At 49.7% G+C, this 26206-nt stretch overlaps 1 protein-coding gene across 1 annotated transcript; it reads left to right on the top strand.

The window, feature by feature from the left end:
- Nucleotides 1-17706: 17706 nt before the first annotated feature.
- On the top strand, nucleotides 17707-19356 carry ITPRIP (inositol 1,4,5-trisphosphate receptor interacting protein). Its single transcript, XM_074158919.1, has one exon. The coding sequence runs from the start codon at nucleotides 17707-17709 to the stop codon at nucleotides 19354-19356; it is 1650 nt and encodes a 549-aa protein (XP_074015020.1).
- Nucleotides 19357-26206: the final 6850 nt, after the last annotated feature.

Genomic DNA, 26206 nt, shown 5'->3' with positions numbered 1-26206 from the left:
CTCTGCAGAATTGCAATTGCAATCCATAACAATGGTGCAATGGAGAAGGGAGCTGGAAAAAAAAGCTCCTGGCTTGTTCCCTCAGATCCCCTTTAAAATTGGGTGGGCCAGCTCTTTCTCTCCCAAGCGTTATTATAATCCATTTACATTGGGAAAAAGCGTGGTCGCTGCCAGGCGGCATACTTTCCATCAGCACATGTAATTGCTGGGCGGTGGAGAGAGGTAGAGACTCTGGTTTTTGGGCTGGAGGAGGGGAGGGAGCATGGCCAGGGTGTGCGCTGGGTGGCATCGTCGTGTGCCCAACTGGGAATTCCAGGTTTTGCAGGGATGTGGGCTCACCTGTGTAAGCAAAACCTTCTGCCCATTCACCCCTCAGCATGGGCAATAGGAAGGGAGGCAGGTAGCCAAGCTTCATGCAGCTGGAGGGACAGAGAGCCAGCCCAGGGGTGCAGCTGCAGTAGGGCTCTTTTTAGCTTGTTTTGATTTCCACGCACACGTGGGCCATGCGAACTTGGCTGAGTCAACCTTGACCAGTGGTTCAGCAAAACAAAGGGGTTTTACTGCCATGACCTGAAGGCCAGACTAGCTGCTGAGCTTCACTGGAGCAGGGGCAGGTTTGATTTCTGGCATGGAGAGGAGGTTCTTTTCTAGGCCTGACCCACAACAAACACTACGGTGTGTTGCTTGGACTGCTTCTGAGGGGGCGAGAGGAGGTTTGTGTGAGGATGCAGCGCTGATGCACCCTCTGCTGAGAGGGACCTGCTTGTAGTGACCATAGACCATCCCCTAAGGTTCAGTCAAGGTCTCTCCAACGTCTATACACATATAGTAGAGGGAGACCCTGACTTAAACGCTCTCTTTTGAGATCTAAAAATTATTTTAACAAGTGAGAGAGTGTAAGTCCCATAGCAGCAGTTTCTGCACAGCACTTCATAGCTGCTTTCCTCCAAGCAGGAGCGCCTGCTGCACTGCTAACTGGCCCTGAGCCACCATAAGACCAGGCATTGCAAGCCCTGAAGGCTAACAAACATCCAGGGGGATATTACAGCGTTGATCCAGCCCTTTTGGGATTGCTCCTGTGCTTGGCAGTCTGTGCTGCTGCTGGTAGTGCCGTGGTGCTGATGGATCAGAAGCTCAAGCAGCCCTGCAGGCTGCGAGGCGCCGGGAGGTCAGAGCAGAACCACTTTGCCCAATTTGTCCTTCACAGTTGAAGACAGAAACGGAGAAGTGAAACTGTACACGCAGTCTGGTCAGAGCAGGTACGTGAGAGGAGGGAGGGCTGAGCCATCCCCTCCCCAGTGGCTGCCAAAGTGAAGGGGTTCAGGAGAGCAAGGACGCATCAACCTAATCCCGAGCCCTTAAAGGACCCAGCTCCGAAGCCCAGCTCAGCCCACGCTACCCCTGATTTCATCAGGCTTTAGATCAAGACAGTTGGAGGGTTTGAAGTGGTGATCACGGCTGGTAAGGAGGGCGGTGGATTCCTGTTCCCCAGCCCACTTGTGCGCAGCTGGATAACGTCTCCCTTGTCTGCCTGCAACCAGCTTGTCAGGCCCATCCTCTGCTCCCTCTGGTTGGAGGACTTTGCTTTGTTTCCTGTTTCGTCTAAAATTTCTTAACTTCTCTCTCCTAAAATATGGTAGTTTTTCTTTTGTGGTTCTGTGTTTCACATCTTCCTGTATGCTCTTAGACTTATTTCCTGCCTCTTCTCCTGCGTTTTCTGTTTCTCACATTAACTCACTAAACCCAGCTCCCCAAGCAAGTATTTCTACCTCGCAAGCTGCTTACAGCAGCTAGATGCCTTTTCTGAGACAAACCAATCCCAGACAAAACTGTCCCAGCCCTTGCGCTTACACAGATGCTAATTTGACCCTAATCCATTTTAAAAGGAGAGGGCTGGTGGGTGAGGATGGAGTCAGAGGAGGGAAGTCCTCACTTGCCGGTATGTCTGCAACACTGACGGACCTGCCGTGTGATTTGCACGCTTTCCCACAGGAGAAACAGCATTTTAACTCCTCCCTGATCACTTCAAAGCTGATTATTTCTAGTCTCTTGAGCTTTTATGATCATTTTATTAGGTAAGGGGGTGAGTTAATCTCTCTTTTAATCAATCCCTAATTTAGATAACTGCATTATGTACCTATCTTCTGCCCGAACTTCCTCATTCATTTTATTTGTGTTTTGCAGACTTCCTGGCTGTGCTTCAGCGGTGGGTGACTGAATATAGTCTTCTATGCATCGTGGTGATAGTAGTAATGTGAAGTTTAATGAGCACCTGCAAAGTCACGTAGCAGGTAAGTGCTCCGGGGGTCATTCTTCCTTCCAGATTTGATGTGATTCGAAAAAGCTTTTTGATGGGCTCTCACTAGGAGATCTTGAGCCTTACAGCAGAAGTGCCAGGAGGAAAGTGGCGTGGCTCATATTTTAGTAAATGTTCCCAGCAGCGAGGGTCAGACAGCACTTGCGAAGCAAAAGTAGCAACATTGTGAAGGTTTAATTCGGAAATGACTTCAGTTTAGAAGATAAATGTTAAAAGCCTCTCTCTTTTGGCATTCAGTATAAAATCGCTTTTATCTGACTGCTTGGTACAGTTGGGGTCTAGGGTGATGGCAGAAGGGGGAACCAAGAGGTCCGAGCTTTGCTGACAGCAGCTACCGCTATGCAGGAGAACTTGCCGGAGGTACCTTACCCAGATCGGGAAAGCACTGGATTCCCCCTCTTTCAGGGGGGGAGGCCAAGGCCGGGAGGGAGAGCCAAGGCCTGGAAGTGCCTGGACAACCTCCTGATGATCAGGGGTGACAGCAGAGGCAGCTGGATTGAAGGGAAATGGTGGCTTTTATAAGCCAGCAATGTGTAGAGTTTTAATGTCTGTACAAAACCCCCTGAAAAACCCGCTGAAAGCAGAACTGCCGGGTGAAACCCAGACGTCTGGCAGTGCCGCTCTGCGAGTGTGGGACAGGAGGCTCTGCGGGTAGCAGTGGTGGGGAGGGAAGAACTGGAGCCCGTGGCAGAGGGAGCCGCCAGAGCAGCAGTCCTGGCTGCCACAATGTCCTGCTACAGCTCTGAGTACCTGTTACTTCGCGTACTCCACGTGATTTTTTTCCTTTTTCTTATTTATTCTGGATCTGTGTCTGTGTTGGGTGGTGTCTGTCCCCTTCTTCCCATCCCAGTTGGTTCAAATGGCTGCTCTGCTCTAGCGAAGCGGAGCTCACAGCGTTCCCTGGCATGTTCCTCCAGCCAGCCCTGATCAAAGCTGTGAGAACTGGCCCGTTGCCATCCTCCTGTGTGTAAATGAAGCTCTTTCTCTTTTTCCTTTCCCCCCACCGTCTTTCATTACTATCCCTCTTCCAGAGGCAGGTTTTTCTGGCTGATCCAGCACATTATTTATATCAGCGATATTTGTCTTGAGGCAGAGATGCTTTTTCAGCATTTACAGGGAGAACGTCTGATACACCCCACTGCCATGCATGTGGCTTGGAAAAACCAAGCATGGTGTTGGCAAGGATGAGAACCATCGGGGCCAACTGTTGCAGAATTTAAGCCCTGTTAGGCACAGTCTCTGATTCATATGGTTATTTCAGTTGCCTGGAAAAGGAAAACGTACTGTTCCTTCGCTTTCAAAACCAGGGGGAAGAACACGTAGAGGAGGTTCATGTGCCTGAGCAGAAAAGTGACATTAGCTCTAAGGTGTCAGCTGAACCACCTGTGCAACCAACCGCATCTTTTTCTGGGTCGCCTCAAGGGATGGTGGGCGCTGTCAATTGAAAAGACAGAGTTTGTGGCCAAACTCAAATGAAAACAGTGAAAATCAGTTTCAGAGTGCCTTGCTTTCAGTTCTTCCAAATTGCAGAGCATTTGGTGATGTTCAGGGAGCACCCGATGAGGAGTGGGAACAAACAGTTCCCACGCTGCCCATAGGGAGAGAAGTAGCTCCCTAAGAGAAGATACTGCCTGTATGTGCCAGAATCCCAGCAGGGCTTACAGCTTACTTTGGAGAAAGCACATGCAGTGATAAGGAGACTTTCCTACAGGTAGAGGTAGTTAAGCAGTAGTCTAAACTGCCTCGAGAGGCAGAGATGGAGATTTGCTGGAAGCTTTTCAGAACAAAGTAGACAAAGACTTGCCAGAAAGCATCCAGGATCAGTGTAGGCCATGTGTGTAGGCAGAGTGGGGAGACTGTATTGCTTTTTCAGACATCTTTTTTCCCCCTATTATTTAAGCTCTTGTAGAATATTAATACATACCAAAGGTGGAGCTAAGGAGACATTCTCAAGCTTAAACTGTGACATTTGATGTTCACAGCATAGTACTTCCCAGAGGGTCTTGTGCTTGTGTGTGTATCTGCACACACAACCCTAGAAGGTTAGATCCCAAGCTATTTCCTCCTGGATGTTCAGGTACCTGACTGCCACTGGTTTCAGATGAGAGTTTGATTTCTAAAAGCCTCTGGAGATTTAGCAACCAAATACCTTGGGATTGTTGAAAATGAGACAAGAAACACTTGATTTTCTGCAGCCCAGCCACTTCTGCACTGCAGATTGCAACCCGTTCATGATAGTTGAAGACCCTTATCTTTTTCTCCCAGGCTAGTAGGGGCAAGGATGAGACGGATGTCTATATTTTGGGTGGTTGGAATCCATCAGCTGACCCTCCCCTACTGTAACACACAGTGATATAAATTATCTGGCACACTAGATGACTTAAGGACATAGAGCTGTACTGCAGTCCTACCTAGCAAGCTGGCTACAAGTCTAAGTATCATGGCCACTTTCTTCTGCAGCCAAAGTCAAAAGACGGTCTGAAGGTGGTTGGCTGACGTCCATCCCTCCTCCTTGTTGAGCCATAGCTGCTTCATGCTCTTGGAACGAGCGCAGGGTTATGATCTCAAGCTCTGAAGGAGTTACAGGAAGAAATGTCGACTGAAAGGGACGTGTTTGCGTCCTAAGTCATCCACAACACGTGCTCGCAGCTCAGCCTTGTATTTGCTGCTGGTCCTGGACACTTTCAGTCTCCCATGCGGGGCTGGAAGCTGTGTGTGCTCCTAGCCAAGCTCAGCTCCTTGCCTGCTGCAGCAGAGGGGATTTTTGTGCCTATGAGCGGGGGCCCCACAGCTCTGACTCACAGTTCCCATTACGTTGTAACTTTAAGTGTGCGGAGAGGCTGTCCCTTGGCTTTCAAACAAAGGCTTCCTTTATTGTGCTTATGTTATAAAGGAAGCGAGCGTTCTGTGTTCACCCCACACATCCTAAATGAAAACCACGTGGCTTCACAGCCTTAACATGTGTGTTTGGTATTTTTGCTGCAGCAGCACATGTTACATCACTCTTACCCCATTGAGTCTTCCCAGAGTTTTTCTTCCCAGCATTCAGTTTGCAAACTCTTTAGGGAAAGGAAGAGCTTAAAGATATTTGTTTTTGTTGTGAAGCAGAGGGGACTGAGCAAAGAGCACAGGAAAATTGTTAAATATGGGTGCATGTGGCAATAGACTGGTCTCTGAGTCACTCCCTTGGGTGAAAATGGCTCTGAGTTGGTGGCCACGGGTACTGAAATGATGAGCTTCATGGAAATATTGTACGGAAGTGGGGCACTTTGTTTTCTTGTTTGGCTTTGCTTTTTTTCTTCTGATTTTTATTTATTCAAACTCATTTTTAAAGGCAGGGTTAGCCAGCAGTGCTCTGCAGCCAACATATTTGTGTGCGTGCGTGTCTCTTGGCAGTTTTTAGGTTTACGATTAGTGAGCCAAGACTGGGCTTACTGCTTCCAAAAGCGTTTGTGTTGTTTCTCCTAGTCGTTTCTGGAGCCACCAGGTAATGAAGTAAGAGGGCCTGATTCTTCCTGCAGACGCTGGTGTACGATGCGGAGTGCCTCTGCTTAGGTCAGGGTGTCACCCTAGGGAGAGGCAAGGAAATGGGGCTCTGCAGTAAAAGTGCTCTTTCTTCTTCCACACCCTCTGCCCGTCCCTGCAGGGGCTTTCACAGTCTGTTTGGGGTGTGGGTTTTTTGTTTTTTTTTTTTTTTTTTGTTTTTACTTTATTTAAGGAACTATATTGTGTTTTATAAAAAAGCTGGGATTTCAGGCAATAGAATAAAGCATTGCTTTTCCTTTCTGTGGCTACAATAGGCAGCTTTTAAATACTGTTCCTCCCCAACTGTTTGAATATAAACAGCTGTAACTAGTTAGCAAAACAATAGTCCAATATCACACAAAACTCCAATCCCATCCAGTGTTTTTGAGTCCTGTTTAAGCAGATACTTGGGCCAGCAGGTCTCCTGACATAGTGTGTCTTGGTCACTGCCTCAGGACTGTGATGGAGCAGAAGATCTCAGATCAACCAAATTCCCAGCCTGCAGCGACAATTTCTTTTTGCTGTGTTTTTGTTCAGCATCTCAGTGTGGAAGTGTCTGGCAACTACTGTGCTTTGTACTGTCTGTAATATATAAGTTCTCATGACTGAAACGGGACTTCGTAGTTTCACGTGTAAAACATGATCATTCTGCAAGTCATGCCTGAGCTGTGCCAATATCCACATGTGCTCCTCTTAGATGTGCTGGAGCGGTGTATCCCTGCTGCCAAATCAACTTTGTAATAATGTTTACATCAACGCTTTTTATACCAAAGCATGGATGGATGGACAGGGAACTGCTGGAGAGGGTACAGCAGAGGACCACAAAGATGATGAGGGGCCTGGAGCATCTCTCTTATGAGGAAAGGCTGAGGGACTTGGGTCTTTTTAGGCTGGAGAAGAGAAGACCAAGGGCAGATCTGATCAACGCCTATAAATACTTCAAGGGTGGGTGTCAGGAGGATGGGGCCAGTCTTTTTTCAGTGGTGCCCAGGGACAGGACAAGAGGAAATGGGCACAAACTTGGACATAAGAAGTTCCATCTAAACATGAGGAGGAACTTCTTTCCTTTGAGGGTGGCAGAGCCCTGGAAGAGGCTGCCCAGAGAGGTGGTGGAGTCTCCTTCTCTGGAGACATTCCAAACCCGCCTGGACACGTTCCTGTGCAACCTGCTCTGGGTGGCCCTGCTTTGGCAGGGGGTTTGGACTAGATGATCTCCAGAGGTCCCTTCCGACCCCATATCATTCTGTGATTCTGTACGATATACAGTTAAGTTGGGTACGTAGCGATGTAGGGCATATGCTTACCTTAGGATGAGGAGAGTCAGAGTAACCACTGCCTGATTTAACAATGTTGGTGTGATTTTTCTCCACCCTGTGAGAATTAAGTGGGGGGAAAAGAAGGCAGATTTAAACAAACATCTTGGCAATTGAACCTTTTTTTGTATTCTCACCATCTCTCCCTGAGGTGACCACCAGGTTGGATCAATGAGCCGTGGCTGCCTGCACGTGCAAAGGGAGGTCATGTGGCTGAGAGGGTGACAGCCAGAGTGCGTCCCAGTGTGAGCACCAGGTGGTGGCCAGAGAGCATCTGTGCGGTGACATTGCTCCATACATTGTGGTTGACACTATCAGGCTTTTGGTAAAGCAGCAGGGGATTTGTGTCCATCTGTGCTGATGAAAGATTGTTCAAGGGAACAACCAGCTATTGCCTAGGCTCCCATCACGTTGGGCTCCCACGTTGAGGGAGCTGGTGAGGTTGGTAAGCCAACCTTCTTTTTTTATTTCTTGGTGTGTGTCTTTTCTCCTCCTAAAAAAAAAAAAAAGAAAAAAACAAAGAGAAAAAACCCTTAAAAAAGCTAAGTCTACTCCAATTGTTTTCCTTACAATTAACAGACAAAATTTATTTGGCTTAAAAAGCCAAGCTGTTCCTGGCCGGGTTCCTACCACAACAGCTCGGTACGTGGGTGGGAGCCACATGAACACTTCCTACCTTTCCCCTCCTGCCTCCCTCGCAGCCAGCACGACGTTCTGGTTTGTAAAACCCCTTCTCGGCCGTAGCAGGGGCAACTCAAAGCACTGCACAGACTGCCCACATGCTGCTTGCTGACAAGAGCTGAGCTGGCTTGCACAGTCCGAAAGCAAAAAAACACATTCAGGCAACGGGCAGGATGCTGAGTAACACACTTCTCACGCTGTTAGCTTTGTCTCCTGGTCTCCATGGGCACCCCCTCTTGGGTCCAGCCTTACAGTGAGTAAGCAGTGAGCGCTTGGAGGAGCATGACGTGGTTGTGCGTTTATTTAGTAGTTATCACAGCTTTCTTTGACGGTGTCTGCCAGCTTCTGGGGTGAGAAGAAGGGGCCAGAATCATGTTCTGGTTGGTGGCATGATACCTGCATGCACTGAGAAATAGTGACATGGAAATATCCAGATAAGTCCCCCACTTGCTGACAAAACTGAAAATCTAACAGGTGCCACATCTCTTTGGGTTTTGGAAAAGAGCCCTAGAAGAAGAATAATTCCTTTTAAGCCAGAAAGAAAACTTTGTACTGTCTAGGCTTTGAGGAAAGGGAGGGTGTGGAATTTTATGGCACCATCTTACAAATGCATCTGTGTGCAGAGAAAGCTGAGGCAGAAGGGGAGGACCTCTGAACAACTCGAGTGATTCTGCAAGAAGACAAGAAACAATCTGTCCCACTTTTACTCACAGTGGTCACTGGAAAGTTAGGGGTTCAAACTGCTGCAAGGGAGCGTTAATGAGGCATCAGAAAAAGCTTCCTGATGGCAAAGGTAGTGAATGACTAGAAGACATGAGAGAGACCCCCTGCCCTTCACAGGGCAAGTCAAGCACTCTTCTGTGTCCCTAAAGAGCATTTAGGGACTCTTTGTCAGGAAGTGTAGCGATAGGACAAGGGGTAATGGTTTTAAATTGGAAGAGGGGAGATTTAGATTAGATATTAGGAAGATATTCTTTCCTGTGAGGGTGGTGAGACACTGGAACAGGTTGCCCAGGGAAGTTGTGGATGCCCCATCCCTGGAGGGGTTCAAGACCAGGCTGGATGGGGCTTTGAGCAACCTGGTCTGGTGGGAGGTGTCCCTGCCCATGGCATTGGGGTTGGAACTGGATGATCTCTAAGGTCCCTTCTAACTCTAACCATTCTGTGATTCTGTGATTCTGCTTGGAGAGATGCTGGCAAAATCGCTCCTCACTTGGACCTGGGGCTGCGCAGTAGCATCTGCCTCCAGAGCAATGTCAGCGCTGCTCACGTGCTTCTCCACCCCGAATCCGCCTGTCCATGGGAAGGGCGGGCTACCTAGTCCTGTACACAGGATGAGCATCAGCATTTCCTTGGAAATACCTGATCTGGTGACCCCAGGGAGGAAAATATTTCTTCCGAAAGTCCACAGCAGACCTGTTGGGCAGGATGTCCGACTCGGGCTGCGCGACTGACCCCGTTGGCACTGCAGCAGGCCCGGGACAGGATGTCCACGGATGTTACGAAAGGCTAACGTGTTCTCAGTCAAACGGCAAAACAATAGTTATCAAGCAAGTGGCCTTGTCCAGCTGCTGTCCTGTGGCCAAGCAGCTAATCTGGGGTGGGGCTTCCAGGCATGTTTTGGAAGGCAGTTGCTCTGCCGTACCTGTCTGTTTTAGTCCTGAGCAGGGGCAGCTGGCTTGTGCTGCTTCTAGACACGGTTGTGGTACCAGTCTCAACATCTTAGGCCTCTGCACCTCGTGCATTGGAGCATTTAGTCCCTTGCACTGGTGGCTTTTTGTAGAGAGCCAAAGACAGAACCCATTCCCACCAGTCCGTGCTGAAACAACTGGAGCAACCGTCCTGGCAACTGGAATTTAGTACTTTGTCTGTAGCACTAATTTAATGCTCGCAAAGGCGAGCCAGAGCATGAGTTACAGCTGCTGTGGCTGGCACTGTTCTGTCCCAGTCTGTAGGTCGTCACACCAACGTCCTGCACACAAGCTTAATTCACAGGGGGTGAAAGAACAGCACGAGCTGGTGCTGCTCAGGCTCTGTATTGCGTTTCTGTGGCTCCTAAATTTCCTGGCTGGGCTGTGTGTGCTGCAGCTGACACTGTGCTCAAGAGATGGGAGAGCAGGAGCCTCCCCTGGCTGCGCCCTGCTGCGTGATCTCTGGGTGGGCTGCGCTGGGTGCTGTCTCAGCTGGTGGTGGAGCGGGAAGTGGGGGGGTCTTTGTGGCTCTGTATGGGTCTGGGGGACATGTTCTCACTGCAGCAGTGGCGTCTTCATCCTGGAGAGTGGAAACCAGCTGAGGATCCTCATCTGAGCCTTTGGGCTCTCACTGCCTGTGCCAGGGGAAAGCTAGGCAGGTTCACATGTGCTCCCACATGCAGTGGGGTGGGAAGGGTAGAATGGTGCAATAAACCCTTAGTCACCCTGGGGTGTGTTTCCCTTCATGGGTTCTCCAGCCCCCCCCTCAGGGTCCAGTGCCTCACCAGCCCCACCTGATGCCACAGCCACACCTGACTCAGGTGAAGATGGAAACTCTTGTTTTGAGATGCAGTGCTTCGGCATGGTGTCTCCTAGGAGCTGGCTAAGCTGGCAGCCTCCATTGCACCGGGGTGCTGGAGAAACCATGGGTCCCACACAAACGTGGTGCTGACCTGTGAGGAAATCTCCCTCACTTCTGCTCTGAAATTCATCACCAAAAAGTGACTCCTCCCCTGCCCACCCAGAACACACTTCTTCAGTAAAAATGGTCTTAAGAACAAGGCAGGTTTGAGTGAAGTCCTGCCAAAACGAATTCCTCAACTCCTGGGGAAGCCCAGGTCAAACCTGGAGAGCAGAGCGTTGACCTGAAAGCAGCCAAGTGACAAGGGCAACAACCACAGGGGTCGGGAAGGAGATCAAATCTTAGATTACTGTTTGGAGGAGAGCCTTCAACAGAAGTTTCTGTCACCCCATGGAAGTGATCACACTATAACGGTGCAGGTGTGTGCTCTGTTTTTAAATGTGTGCATATAAAATTAAAACCTGAAGACTTTCATGTTCTTCTCAGTACAAAAGAGTACAAATTGCCAGCAACTAACAGCAGAGACTACTCTGATGTCTTCACCGGGGTATTGCCCTCTCTAGTGGTACCTTTGTCTTTCTCTGTGAACATCCATCCAGCACGTGTCTATTCCTGAGGCTTTACGTGTAGCAGCTGGAAGGAAAACTGCCCTCAGTGTCCGTCCTGAGCCAGCAAAGGCCCTTTGATCGCTCCGTAAACGTTGATGGGGAGATGGTGGAAAAAACAGCAGCGTCAGTGGTGTGGGGTTTACTAATTAAAGTGCATCTTTCCAAGTTTGTGTCAGGAACAATAATACTGACATGTGTCTCTACAGTTCCCGTTACTCTTTCAATGTGTTTCTTACAATTCAGAGCTTGTATTTCCAAGTAAGAGGAAACTTAATTTCTCCCTCCTGCAGCCAGGCATCTCTGAATATCCATGGAGGTAGTGTCACATCCCAAGGTTGGGGCGACTCAGGTTTGTGGATTTCTGATGTCAGAATTAAGGTGAAACACCACCAGAGGAGTCCAAACAACAATTAATGTTTACTAACCAAGCTAACCTTGCTGAAGTACAACTTCAGCAACTCCCTGAAAGGAGGCTGTAGCCAGGGGGGGTCGGTCCCTTCTCCCAAGTCACAGGCGATGCGACAAGAGGAAATGGCCTCAAGTTGCACCAGGGGAGGTTCAGATTGGAGATAAGGAACAACGTTTCCACGGAAAGGGTTCTTAAGCCTTGGAATGGGCTGCCCAGGGAAGTGGTTGAGGCACCATCCCTGGAGGGATTTAAAAGCCGGGTTGCCATAGTGCTTAGAGACATGGTTTAGTGATGGTTTTTATCAGAGTTAGGTTGATGGTTGGACTCGATGATCTTAAAGGTCCCTTCCAACCTAGAAAAGTCTATGATTCTATGAGTCTAAGTAGAAGTAAACGTATGAATATGAGCCTTGCATCACGTCATTAAGCCTCCGTTTGGAAAAATTAGGTAGTTAGAGAGAGAGCAGAGAAAAGGAAGAAGAAAGAGAGGGAGACGGAGAGGAAGAGAAAGATATCACCAGTCCCAGGCCCAGCCAATGAAATCGGGGCCCAGATCCTGGATTTATATAAACTCCCCTGGGTTTATACTGAGGGCCAGTCTCCTCCCCCCAAGCACTTCTCCCTCTTTATGCAAATTAAGCATTAGCATATGACGAAAGGTTCTGGAGGCTGGCTGGGGCTGAGGGGGTGGCCGCTGCGCAGTCCTGGGTGACAGTTACCCGGCGAGGACTCGTGGTCGCGCACGGTAAGGGAGCCAGCCCAGAAAAGCTCTGCCCTGCCGAGGCCGCTGGTTTTCCTGGGAGCGGGGCTGGGCTGGGGCTGCTCCTCTCCTATCCGACCGCAACCTGTTTGCCTTTTTTTTGTTGAAACTCATGAGCGAGTTTCTTGTGGTCTGGGTCTCTGCAGGTAGCAATGGTGTTTGCAGATTGGGAAGGACATAGGGCATCACAGAGGGCTTTCAGCAGCTTTTTCGTCTTGACTAGGTCTTCATCAATGCAGCAGAAGCATTTTCAGATGGTACTCTCAAAGACCAAAAGGCAATTTGATTTCTGTTACAGCAAGGGGAGGAATCATGGGGCTCCCAGAAACCCGGCCATGAGGGGGGCCTGGACTGGGCTGGACCTGAAACCCCTGGTCTTGGCCTTCACATCTTTCCAGCAAGAGAGTCCCAAGTGCAGGTTAGCGGCTGTTCTGGGCTGTTAATCTCTCCAGTCAAAACAAGAAGCAGAGTCCTTTCCAGACCTCAAGGACATTCCCAAAAAAGAATCTCAGAAATCATATTTGCTCCCGTGAAACTTCTGGTTTCAAAAACTTGGCAGCTTTCAATGAAGAAAGCTCCCATCCAGCTGTAGTAACTATCATCTCTTTGAATCGCCTTTTTTCTCGCAGCCTACCAAAGCGAAACACAACGTGGCAGCCATTTATTCACTGCCTTTTGTGTCAGCCAAATCGCAGGAAGCAATCGAGTGTGTCGTACACGACGTCTTGGCGTATTCCAGTGCATTGCTGAACCGCGTTCAGGGGCTTGCTTGGGTTTTTCTAATTTAAGAATCAAAGCTTCAGCTCACTCCTGTCTGGTTTATTGCTGAACACCAGCCAGAGCATGTTTTGCTTCCCATGATTCAAAATTTAAGGGAATAAAAAGGTGGAAAAAATACAGCTGTATGAGGAGCTTTTGAGGAAAGAAAGGGATTGTTAATGAAGGGGAAATATTCTCCCATGTCTTCAGAGACGATGGAGGGTTACCTGGGCTCAGAGCACATGAGCAGCTTACAGAAGCAAGTCTCAAGCTGCCATTTAAATCTCTTTTTTTTTCCTTTGCCAGACAGAGCAGGAGGCAAAAGGATCTGAAGCTGCAGTGGAAAAGGGTGTGAGGGTGGCTTGGGGACATCAGAAGTTGAGCACATTTTAGCTGGAAGAGATGGGTCGTTATTATGGCTCTGCGCATCATCGTCTCTATGCTGGTCATGCCGGGAAATCCCCTGTGGCAGGGCAGCTGGTGGGAAGGGGGAGAGCACACGCTGCCGCAGAGCAGTGGCTGTCCCAGGTCGGCCACACAAACACCAGATGAGCTCTGTGATGCCCCCAGGTTTGCTTTCCTTGCAACATGCTCCCTGTAACCATGCTCTGGCCAAGCAGATGAACCAAACATAGCTCAATCGTGCAGTGAAGGGCTTTCAGATCAGCTAGTGTGAGAGCTGGCCTCCTTCTGCGTGTGGCTTCACGGCACCAACCTCAACTGCATGACAGCAGTGTCATCTTTCCCCTTCCCCTCTTGGGGTTCCCTGTGTCATCCAGGACCTGCTGTGGGGCTGATTGGGATCCTCCAGCCAGGGAAGCTGCTTCAGGCTTGAAAGGATGAAGCCTAATGTGCCTGGGACCCGAGGGTGGAGGGCTGCAGGTGCTCTTGGTGAAGCCTTTGAACATACCAAGCGCTGCAGGCTGTGGCTGATGGTTATTTGTAATTGGGCAGCAGAGCCATCAGCTGCTTTTATCTCTCTGAGCCTTTGCTCCCCTGCTGGAGAGCAGGATGATGCCTGCCCCCTCACTTCCCAGGGTTGTTTGGGGTGGTTGTTAACCTTAAAATCAGTGATGCACCCAGTCGCTGAAGCAGTGGGTGCCACAGAAAAGCCCAGAAGGAAACTAATTCTGGTGCCAGAGGTGGGTTTGAAGAATCAGCATCACATGCTGAGTGGTGAGCAGGGATGGACCTTTGCATGGAGACAGGGAGGCTCCATGTACCGGCTTGCTCTTGGACCTACTCCCTTCCCCGAGTGGCTTTCCTCGGCCTCGCTGCTCCTGTCCCCGCTTTGTGCCCATGGGAGCATAAGAGGTGGGGTCTGTGCTCTCGCTGTGGTGAGGACAACAGTGCCCTCCCTCAAGGGGGTCTTTGGAGCCCTGAGGCTGCTGCAAGAAGGTCTGCAGAAGGCAGGTAGGTGTAAGCCTGTTACCAGACATTGTGTGTGTTTTGAATGGGAAAAAGTCTGGCAGGGCTAGAAATTTGGAAAAGGTTGAAGATCACTTTGGGAACTTGCTGTTTAAAAGCTCATGAATACTTTTTTTTATTTTTCCTCATGCTTGAAATGTTGCTCAATTGGATGCATAGATGAAACAATGATGTTTCTTAGTCTCCAGCTTGGAAAGATTTGGACTCTCTCCCTCTTCCCCACACAAAAGCTGTCTCAGCAAGAGCAGGCATAAATACTTTTATCAGACTTAAATTGCTTGGGCAATTAAGCAAGGGAAAAGAGCAGCCTTTGTTATGGGGAAGGCTGGACTGCCCTGGCAGGCAGTGCTACTGGTTTCACCTGTATTATTTAGTCTTTTCCATGTTATCAGGGAGAGCTGTGTCTGTTGAGATGTGGGAACGCTCTGCCCCTACCGCCCTTGCTGCTGTCAAGGCCAGGCTCCACTGACCTTGGTCACTGAGCATCGTTGACCTTAAGCCTTAACTGGGGTTAATGTTTAGCTTCATTTTCTGGTGTGAATAACTACAGTAGCAAAAGGGCAGTTTTGACCAGGAAAACTTCCTCAGCTCGGGCTGAAAACAGACATGCCTCTTGCAGGTTCATGTGACCTGAAGATGTTGTCGCTTCCAGTTTTCATCCTGACTGTCTTCCAGAGGTTGATGCCTGTAGAGTTTGCTGAGGAAAGAGGTCGTGTGCATGCTCCAAACCTACTCCTGCAAAATCAGCTCGGGTAGCCTAAAGCTGTCAGTGTCACCCAGAATGAATTCAGCTGAGCTGGCCAGTGATGGACTTGGGGATGTCTGGCCTAACCCCTCCTGGGGTTAGGTGACCTCTGGAAGTGCTGTGCCCCCACATGCTGGGCACGAGAGAGTCTTGAACGGTACAAGAAGATTCTAAGGAAGCTGACTACTTTCAGCCTTACGCATCTAAGAAGTAATCTGGTAGCGGTGAAACATTTCACCTGCAGGGACGGTGGTCCAGCAGGGCAGAACAGCAGTGTCGTCCTGGTCAAGACTGCGAAAGGAGGCACCTGGCCCTTGGCCACGTTATTCTTAAGCCTGGAAAGCACACGTGGTCTGCAGGAGCATAGCACTAAGGAAAGGAACTTGCCAGCACTTCCTGCCCTGCCCTGGCAAACTGATAAAGCCCTTTGCAAAGCAGGGCGACCCCAGTTTATTTTTAAAATGTGGCCAGGCATGGAGCTCACAGAATAACTGGAACGCCCAGCTTTGGGCATTAATTCAGCTTTAATTCATTGCCCGATGAGTTAAAGAGTTAATGTAAATCTAAAAAGGACAAGAAAGGCCCGCAAGCCATCTCCAGAGCAATGTCTGCATCGGGGTATTCATCTCTGCATGTACATGGGATCTAAAAAAAGGGTAGTCAGTAAATGGTACACAGGGAGGGGCACTCAGCCCTATCCTGAGCACCGTGTGAATTTTCTTGCTGCTTGGACAATGCATCTCAATCCTGTTCCTTTCCCTTGTTATTCCAGTCCCAGCCCTCTTGCAAGCAAAGGTAATTGCATGCCGAAGGGTACAGTTCCCATGTACAGTAAGTGCTCACATCGAGGGAACGTCGGCTCCTGCAATCGAGAGCCAGCAGTTTGTTGTGCAGGGATGATAACAAGGCTCACTGGGGTGGCTCTATCTTTATTGCGTGCCCTGTAGAGGCATAAATGAGGTTGCCGGAGTTGTTCTCCTCCTTGCCCAGAGGCTGGGGCAGCGGGATTGCTGGGGCACCAAAACGTGCTGGGTTCAGGCTGGGAAGGAGCTATTGCAGGGGGAGAAAATGACAGCCCTCAGCTCCCGGTGCACACATGGTGCCTCACCGTCTCTTGGCTCTCTGTGAAACAGCCTCATTCCCACAGCAGGATCCATGGGTTTGTTAGGAATGAAGTTACTGTTTCTGGTCTAATTGATTAGGTATTTTATGGATAGACTTTATTTCTGTAACAGAGACCCTTCTCTCTCAAATGCACTTTTGAGGCGTTAAAAGGGCTGTGTTAAAATGTCCCAGCTGGAAGAAAAGATGCCCCTGCTTGTGCATCTTGTCCTTCTGATCTCCCTGTGCTAGGACTGAGGGGTGACGTTGCTAGAAGGAGGGATGGGTGGGCTTGCTGCATCTCAGTGGTTGGTGACAACCTCAGGTTGTCCTGCCCTGAGCAGGCGCTTGGGATCCTGACAGAGCTGCCAGCCCTCCAGAATCAGAAATGCCACCTGGGAGGAAACAGCCCAGGCTTTAGCCTCGAGCACCCTCTGGCCCAGACCTCTGGGAGGCCTCGTCGGGGCCAGGTGGACGCCCCAGCAATGGGACTGTGTCCTGGAAAGCTGGGAATTAAATTCTTTCATCACGAGCCCATGGCGTGGAAAGCTTTAAGTGTGAGGTCTGAGCAGCAGAGCCAGTAATCCCACAAAGCAGCTCCAAGCAACCCTAGGTGCACACAACCAGCACTGGCGGTGAAGATTGCTCTGAACCAAGCCGGCTGTGTGGGACCCAAGACTGCTGGAGAGGGTACAGCAGAGGACCACAAAGATGACTGGGGGCCTGGAGCATCTCTCTTATGAGGAAAGGCTGAGGGACTTGGGTCTTTTTAGGCTGGAGAAGAGAAGACCAAGGGCAGATCTGATCAACGCCTATAAATACTGAAAGGGTGGGTGTCAGGAGGATGAGGCCAGTCTTTTTTCAGTGGTGCCCAGGGACAGGACAAGAGGAAATGGGCACAAACTTGGACATAAGAAGTTCCATCTAAACATGAGGAGGAACTTCTTTCCTTTGAGGGTGGCAGAGCCCTGGAAGAGGCTGCCCAGAGAGGTGGTGGAGTCTCCTTCTCTGGAGACATTCCAAACCCGCCTGGACACGTTCCTGTGCAACCTGCTCTGGGTGGCCCTGCTTTGGCAGGGGGTTGGACTAGATGATCTCCAGAGGTCCCTTCCAACCCCCAATCATTCTGTGATTCTGTGACCCCAGACATGCCTCACATGGAAGGTGGCCAGGACAGCCCCGCATGTGCCATTGCCAGGTCTGCCTTTCCACAGTGCCCCGACAGCAGCACAGTGGGTTGATGGTAGCAAGTGCCTTCAAAGTTCTTTTCTTCAAAGTTCATTTGGTAAGAGGATCCTTTCATCCTCGCCATCTGCTGATAAAGTCTCTTTGGGAAGCTTGATTGATAACTTGCAGGCATGTGCTTTGGGGCTTCTAGACTCTCTTCAGGGCTGGAAAGGACACCAAAGCTTTTATTCAAGTGGGTACTTGCTTTCATTTTTCTTCTTGTGGGAATATACTCTGAATTTTGGGTTATTCTGCCTTTCTTTGTCTTCCAGGGAGCTGCCATGTCTGTGGGTGTCTTCCGAGTGTCCCTACTGGTGCTTACGGCTATTGTCAACCACCCGCTCATCTTCCCGAAGGAGAATGGCACTGTCCCCGAGGACCCGCAAGAAATCATCCAGAAGATGAAGGAGCGGGAGGAGACCCTTCGGCTGGAACAGTTGCGCTTGGAGCAGGAAATTGCGGAGTGGGAAGCCACACAGAAGGCTCTGGAAAAGGCTGCAAAGGTAGTGGAGGAAAGCAAAGAGGAGAAGGTCCGATGGGATATGTGGACCGCCCTTTCCATGGTCATCTTCCTGCTGATCGAGCTCTGGAGGCAAGATTTCCAGGAAGGGATTTGGCAGGACACAGGCGGAGAAGAGGATGACATGGCTGTCCTGGGGAAAGCATTTAAAGGTGTGGCCTTCCCTGACAAGGCCGTCTTGGCCAGCTTCTACGAGAAGCGCATCCTCGGTACCACCGGAGACATGGCCAGGATGCGGGAGATGGTGGAAGGCTTTGCAGATGACCTGCTGGAAGCCTTGAGGAGTGTTTGTAATCGCGATGCTGACATGGAAGTGGAGGACTGCATGGGCGTGGGGAGCATGTATGAGAACTGGAGAGTGCGTAAACCTTTTGTCTGTGACCTGATAGTGCCTTTTGCCCCTCCAGAGCCATACTGTTTTCGGTCCCAGACCTGGTGCTCTGGTGACTCTTTCCCCCCAGATGAACAAGGTTATGGCACTATCAAGGTATGCAGGGCAGATGAGGCTGTGACAGGTTGCATCTGTGACAAGACTAAACTAGGGGAGGATATGCTGTGCCTCCTCCATAGCCAAGCCAATAATACCAGGCCCAGCAGTGAGATGGAAGACCTCCTGTGCTTCAAAAATACTCAATATCTGGATGCCGACCAAGTCATGAAGTGGTTCCAGATTGCGGTCACTAAGGCCTGGAACAGAATCTCCCACAAGTATGAATTCGACCTCTCCTTCAGCCTCCTGGACTCCCCGGGAGCCCTGAAGATAAAATTTAGGTCAGGGAAATCGATTGCCTTCAACCTCACCCCTGTGGTGCAGTACGAGAACTCCGATGTTTACTTCATCTCTCACTTCCCTCGGAGCAGCCTGGCAGCAGACCTCCCCTCCAGCACTCACTGGTTTCTCACCTTCGCAGTGTACGAGAGGAGGTTCATCCAGCTGGTCTCCAAAACACTGCCTGCCAATGCCTGCCATGTCAGCTGCCTTCAGATCCTCTCCTTCGTCCACGGGAAGCAGTGCAGCCTCACAGGTCCAAGCGGGCTCACCAACTACCACCTGAAGACAGTGATGCTGCATCTCCTGCAGGCACGTCCTAGTCAGGACTGGGCCCCAGAGAAGTTGGAGGCCCGTCTACAGGACATGCTGAAGTTCCTGGAGAAATGTCTGCATGAGAAGAAGCTCTACCACTTCTTCATTGGCAATGGGAAGGTACCAGCAGAGCTGGGCTTCCCCATCATATTCCAGAGAGCTGAGCCTCTCAACCTTTTCCGTCCCTTTGTGTTACAGAGAGACGTCTACAGGAAGACGGTGGATACGTTCCACGAGATGCTCAGGAACATGACCGCGCTGATAAATGAGTACACGGTGCACATTCCACTTGTGCAGACCAACGGGATCCATAAGGAATCCTTTTAACCAAAGCCAGCAGGAAAACACTTGTTCCTTTAAGCACAAGTCCGGAGGGCAGTTTCTGAAGCCTCCTCGAGACAACGGACTTCGTCAGCGCAGCTTCTCGTCTGCGGCTGAACCCATCCTGGGCCCCGGTTTCTGCAGTAAGGGAGAGGGGGTGAGGGGAGGGGAGGACAGGGAGAAATTGGAAGACGTGTTATAAAAGTAAGTTTCTGCTCCACTGGTGTGCTCTCTGTGTTTTCTGCAGCTAAGAAGGTATTTTTCTATTGTGCCTCAGCCACGTCACAGTGGTGGTGAGCAAAACATAGGACTAATTTATTCAGATGCCTGCAATGCAAACGGTGGTGGTGGCCAAATACTTCATTTCCTTTGGAAGGGGGAGGTAAGGGCGGAGGAATCCGAGGCAGGAGCTTGGGATGGCGGGGGCCCGGCTGCTTGCGGACAGCAGGAGCTCCGCGACCCACCCGTGGAAAGTGCAACGTCAGACTGGGTGCTGATGTGGGGAGGAGGATCGTGCACAAGGCCTGGACTGGATGGAGATCCTTAAATCAACCACAGCTCTTTAATCAAAAGGTAACTGGAGTTACCCAAAAAAAAAAAAATCCTTCTTGATAGGGCTTGCAGCAGCAGTTTAAATGGCTTGTCCTGTCCTGAAACACCCCTGCACCCTCCTTCTCCCTGGGGAGGATGGAGCAGAGCAGGCAGCAGGGTGTGTGTCTTCAGACCACTTCATTTGAGTCTTCCATTTCTTCATGGTGACACGGCTAGCAAGTTTTTGGTCATTATTCCTGGCCATTTTCCATGGATAAATGGATAGGAACTTTTTTTACCTAAGAGAAAGAAGAAAACCAGCATTATTGGGTCCTGGCGTTGTGGTTTATTATTTTCCTTACCTCGGGGCAGCGAGGCTGAGAGCAACCCCGAGAGAAAGGACTGCTACAGGTTTTGCTTTCATAAAAGAAGCACTTCTCCAAAATCGTGCTGTAATGAAGGCAGCCTCAGCAGTCTGGTAGCAGGAGGGAACAATCGACCTCCAAATGAGCGTGTGACTCTCCCAGCGTGGTTTTAATGAGGCCAAGGCCAGCAGGATAGCTCTGAGTGAGGAGGAGGGGATGAAAGAGGTGCACATGTAGCAGAGGTCCACGTATGGTCTCCTCAGTCCTTTAAAGATTGCTGCTCTGATGAAGCTCTGAGGAGCTGCTGGTAGTGGACCGTGATTTGCTGAGCTGGGAAATAACAGCTTCCGCAGGGTTTCAGGCCAGGGGAGAATTCCAGGTACGTGTCAAAACCCCAGCGCAGGAACGGAGGTGCCTGAACTCCCTTGGGAAGCAGCGTGTCAGTGCCATGCCAGCGGGCTGCCCGGCCCCAGCCAGCTGCCTTTGCTGGAGGAGAGGGCTCAGTAGCTCCTCACCCTCCTTCGCGTGCTTTGTGCGGGATCCAAGCCCCGGCCTCAGCGCCGACCTGCTCCGTGCTGGTCCCGGAGGCTTGGCCCCCAGCGCTAAGGGGCCTTAGACCAGGATTTCCTGCAATGTGTTACCCCAGGGCTCCTCTGAATCCTCTTTACAAGAGGGTGGTTGTTCAGGGTGGTGAGACCAGGGATGACATTACCGTGACTCCATAGATCCCTTTTTTTATCAACCCTATCACATGCATCAGAAGATTTAATGTTGTATCGCTCCTGGGGACAGCATACAGCACGAGGCTCGTTACCCACCCCGTTGATAAGCAAACTCTCCATAGACTTGTCTTCTCCTACTTTTTCCTGCTAGAAACCATTTCACCACCTCCTCGATGTCTGCTCTTGTCTGTCCCTCCACCAGTGGGGGACATTTCATCCACAAAGGCAGAGAGAGCTGTGAGTCCCGTTTCCACACCCGGTTTATAAGAAAGCCCAGGTGGGGACAGGGAAGTCTTTACTCAAATTACTGCTGCCCTCGGCTTTTCTCGTCACAGCTGTGGGGTGGTGAAGTAATATTCCTGAGCAGAAAATAAAGGGTAGGAAACCAAATGGGAGAGAAGAGGCCGGTGGGTAACGCTAGTAGAAAAGACTCTCGGATCATCAGTGCTTGCTTCAGCACCCTTGGCGATGAGCACCTGGGAGGCTGCCAGGGCTGGCAGAGCAACCAGCCAGGACTAATTGCTACCGCTAACGACTTCTTCTGTAAGCCCCTGGCTTCCATTAGTACAACCAAGCGAGCCTTCCCCAGTAGGAAGGAGGGCAGGGAGCAACCTCAGGGGACGGGACAAGCAGGTGGTGACGAGCAGAGGCACAGGGAGGGTGGGTGAATACGGGAGCCTGGAGGCTGCGTTGGAAGCCGTGTGGGTTATTTGTAAACCCATTTGCAGCTGCCCAGGTTAAACCGCCCGGTGCCTGTAGCAGATCCAGCTCTGCACGGGCTGCCGGCGGCCAGGTCAGGCTGAAGCAGTTGTGGTCGGAGCTGCTTCTAAATGTGTTCCCTCCCAGCCCAGCCAGAGAGAAATAAAAAAATTTTCTGCCGTTTCCTGTCAGGGGTCTAAATTTAGACTGTCCAAAGAACAGAAACAAATTTGTGACCCAGGTCTCTCAGGAAATGACGTTCGGGGTTGAAAAATAACTTTTCTACAAGGTTGAGCAAGGGGAGGATGAGAAGAAAAGGCAGTTGAATAGAATAAGGTAACTCCCCTGTTAAAATGTGAGAACAAAGCTTTGTAACGCCAGTCCTACGGGCTTGTAGACGTGCCCAAACCCGTCTTTACACAGCTCCGAGCACCGCTGCGCAGACTCAAAGGGAACCTAAACTGATAAGTGGATTGAATCTTTTGTTCTTCGTGTTCTGTATTTGCGTGCCTGTTCTCTCTTAAGCCCAAGCTGACCCTGAAGCGTTCCCATGGGGGTTAGTTGAACCCGAGCTGGAGCCAAACCAAGGAATTTAGGGATTTGATTCCCCTGAAAGCAAATTGCTTGGCTTAGTTTTCCTACGTGTCATATGCTCGTTTTGCCCTGAGCACCTTTTAAGAGGTCTGGTCTGTGCGTGGAGGCTGGGGGGGGAACCCACTCGTACCTGTCTGGGGGGGAAAAAGAGCGCTGTGACGCTAAGCTGTGCTCCAGGAAGCCGCAGGGCAGAGATCTCTGTAAGGCAGTCTATATGCCAGAGGTTTATCCGTGTCCCACCAGAGGAGATGTGGGTACACAGCGTTTCTCTGGGTCAGACCTCTGCGGCAGTACAAGGAGGCCACGATGTGAAGCACATCATCCCTTGGACTGCCTCGGCTCCCCTGGATTAAATCTTTGCCCGCCAAGTACTAGCCCCATCAGTAAAAGGTCACACTCGCATTCCATAAAATAGGTTTAGAAGAGGGTTCGGGTTTATCAGCTGTCAGCCAGAAAAACGTCCCACGGCTTTTTAGTGCTGCCCACGTTTAGTTGTGCCTTGGCTGAAGTCTGGCTGGGCATTCGTAGGAAGCAGCTTTAAAAGGGTGGGGGTGGAAGTGGAGTTTTGTGGTTTAAAGTGAATAACGTTCTTTTAAAACCAAACAGCGTAAAAAACGTGAGTAACAAACGCACGACATCTCTTTGGTAACGCCCGTATCTCCGTGAGAGATCCTAGGGAAGGGTGAACTCCCTGTCCCGGACCTCTTTCTTGTCTCTCAGTGCTTTTCTTGCTAGGTGCTCACCAGGTGAGTGGAACAGATGAACTCTCGCCTCCTGCTGGTTCCCAACCACTCCCTCCGCCCTCAGCTTGAGGTTTAAATATTTTATTATAGGCTCTGTCAAAGCAATGGAATTAGCGGTGGCTTGATAGCAGCCACTGATCTACAACGTAGCCTCAGGAGGCGTTTGCCTTTAGAAAAAGATCTTGGTCTAAGGTTATTATTGTTGCTCGGGGGCTGAATGTCTTCTAAGGGGAGCTGTTGGGAGTTCAACCACAGAATAGGGCTTCTCTCGCTCTCCAAGTTGCTCTGTACACGGGTCTTACGTGAGTATAAAGATGTATTTCAGCAAAGAGATACAAAGCTTTATCCAGGATTGAAGCAGCAGGGTTTGGTGCTTGGTCACCAGGCGTTTTCAATGCAAAGCCTTTGCGTCTTTTTCTCCGTGGTGAAGAAACGAGACTTTACCCACCTGTAACATCTCGGCTGCTGCTCAGCGAGGGCTTAGTTCTCACAGGATCCTACATAGTAAATAGCTTTATTTATTACTTGTCTTTTGTTTAGGATCGGGGGGGGTGTGTGTAATACGTTAGCTCAGAAGCAAAACTGTTGTATGAAGATACCAGTCTTGGTGATGCAGCTGAGATGGGCAATAACACCGGAACTCTCCGAACTACGATCTTCCTCGATTGACAATGCTGTACTCAAACCGCTGCTTTTAGAGCAGGACACTGTTGAATTTGTACAGAACTTCTCATGCAGCTTTATTTATAATAAAGGAAGTCTTTTACAAAATCTAAAAAAGTGTGAAGTCTGTTTTGTTTCTAGTTCCCCAAAAAATATTTGGGAGAGAAGGACGGAGCGGGGATATGGCCGGTGCGATTCCAGTCCAACAGCAAGAATCCCTGTGATTTCTGACTGCTGTGGAAATTGCTCCAGAATAAGATGCAACGTGAACATAAAGTGCAATAGCTCTTCCAGAATAATGCCAGGGATGTCAGACTTCCTGAGGATATGAATCCACAGGAATTCAAAATAAGTATTCTGGATATCTCTTCTCAAAAAACGCTCTTTCCTGGCAAGCCCTAAATATTGCTGGGATATGTTGCCCTTATTGGCTGAACCAGAAATCTCCTGAGTTTCCAGTAGAGTGAGGGGTAGAACACCAGTTCCTTCAGACGGGGGTTGTTTCAGCTGCTTGTACCTACTAGGAGCTCCCTCAGGTAGACTGCCCTGCCAACGAGCCCAAGCTGGGTCACATCAGATGAATGTAGCAGCAGAGATGCCTGCAGCACCCCTCTCCACCGATGAGCTGCTGTACTTGCTACAGCTTCGTCCTCCTCCCTCTACACAAGTTTCCCCACGACATTTAAGACTGAAATCAGTGTTACCTCACTTTTGGGAAAACTCAGCTCATGAAAAGCTGGTAAATGCAGGTCCGGCCTGCATCCCTGGTCCCGCGGCAGTGACAGGCTTCACTGGACAGATAACGCTTGCAAATGCAATAAGCAGCCTTTTCCACAAGCACAAGAAAAAGATCTCCTTTTATGCACTGCCTGGATATGTAACTGTTTTACTGGGCAGTTCTTATGGATTTGATGTAAAACAGCCCCGTATCTCACACCCTTCATGGCGATCAGATCCGTAATTCTGATGTGTGGCTGATACTAAAGTTCTGCAGACCTGAGAGAAATTGTTTATTCCACACAGGAATGCGCTTCTGTCTCCCGACTCTGCACAACGTTGTTTTGCGACTATGCAAATCAGGGTGATGTTTGTGCTGATACAAATTAGCACTTTTCAAGCGCTAAGTCATCCAGAGAGGCAGGCAGGACAGTAAAGCCAGGAGAATAATTCGCAGCTAATAATTTATCTAATGACTTTTTACCACTTATGGAATATCCACAAGCAAGGACAGTATCTCCTTTATTTCAAGTAGGCAGAAATGTCCGTGCTATAAAAAAAGGCAAGAGCAGCCTCAGAGGACATGGTGACCTACAGAAAAGCTGAGAGTAATTTGGTCAGGTATTACTCGCAGTCAGACTGGGAGCACTGGTCTCAGAATGGGACACTGCTCCGGATTTGGCTGTTTCCTGAGCAGGTTTCATCCTCTCTGCTCAACGGTTCTTTGCTCGCAGGTCTAAAAGCCAACTCGGGTCTGACCCCAAGAGCCACTGGCACGGTATCAGGTATGTCTCCTGCCTTTATCTGGATTGTGTTTGTTTGGAAAGAAGATTTTTCAAGGTATTGGTTCAGTGACTCCAACCAAACATCTGAGCTGTTGTACCCCTCCCAAGTAAAATTCCAGGCAGTCTTGCCTTTTTCTAAAATGATGGATTCATTATGGCAACATAAACTCAGTTATTTTTAGCCAGTTTCCTACGCAGTCAGTGTGTACATGCACGGGGCGAGGGGGAAGAGAAGAGGGTCTATATCCCTTCATCTCCTGCCAAGTAACTTTTGAATCCATCAAACAACTTTAACCAAATTTGACAGATCTGTAGAGAGCTCAGAAATACTCAGCTCCAGTAAATTTTAGGGAAGGAGGCAGGTGGGCGGAGGACAGAGACTCTCATAATGCTGAAAGTGCCCAGCAGACCTTTTACATGTCCCCAGTGCAGTAGAAGGCAGTTGGTACCCATGCCTTCCTAGACGTGAAGAAATAAACTGTGAGGAAACAGGGTTGAGTTACTTCTGCTGCTCCCAAACTGATCAGCAAAGCTTTGCAGCACAGCCTTGAATGAGAGGGAGGAGGCAGACAGACAGATATTACCGTCAGTCACATCTATGGGACAAGCCTAGTCCTGAAACAGAAATCTGAACCAGCCTGTGCTGTGGATCAATTAATGTTAAAGTGTTCTTCAAAAGAAACTTCACTTTCTAGTTACCTTACATTTCGGGGCATCACCTTGGACTCCTGGGCTGCCAGAAGCAAAATCTCTGGCTGCAGAGGCTTAAGGGACTCTATAGAGCAAAGCTTTTCCGTCACTGCTTGCAGAGGTGCTGCCTTTGAATAAAGGCACTGAGTTTTTTAACTAGTTACGAGTCTGTCTGGCTAAAACCAGAGCTTAACCAAAGTGTTAGAGAAAAAAATAAAAATCAGCAATTTCTGTCTTGAAGGTGGGCATCTTTAGCTTTATGGATCTGCTCTGGGGCGGAAATGCAGGAGGTGCTGAGGTGAAACACTGAAATACAGCCCTCACTATTCAGGCATTTGAGTGCTTGT

Source organism: Numenius arquata, chromosome 15 (assembly GCF_964106895.1).
Source record: "Numenius arquata chromosome 15, bNumArq3.hap1.1, whole genome shotgun sequence".
NCBI classification, from domain to species: domain Eukaryota; kingdom Metazoa; phylum Chordata; class Aves; order Charadriiformes; family Scolopacidae; genus Numenius; species Numenius arquata.
Note: the sequence above shows the minus strand (reverse complement) of the source record. Positions and strands in the feature narration are given on the sequence as shown.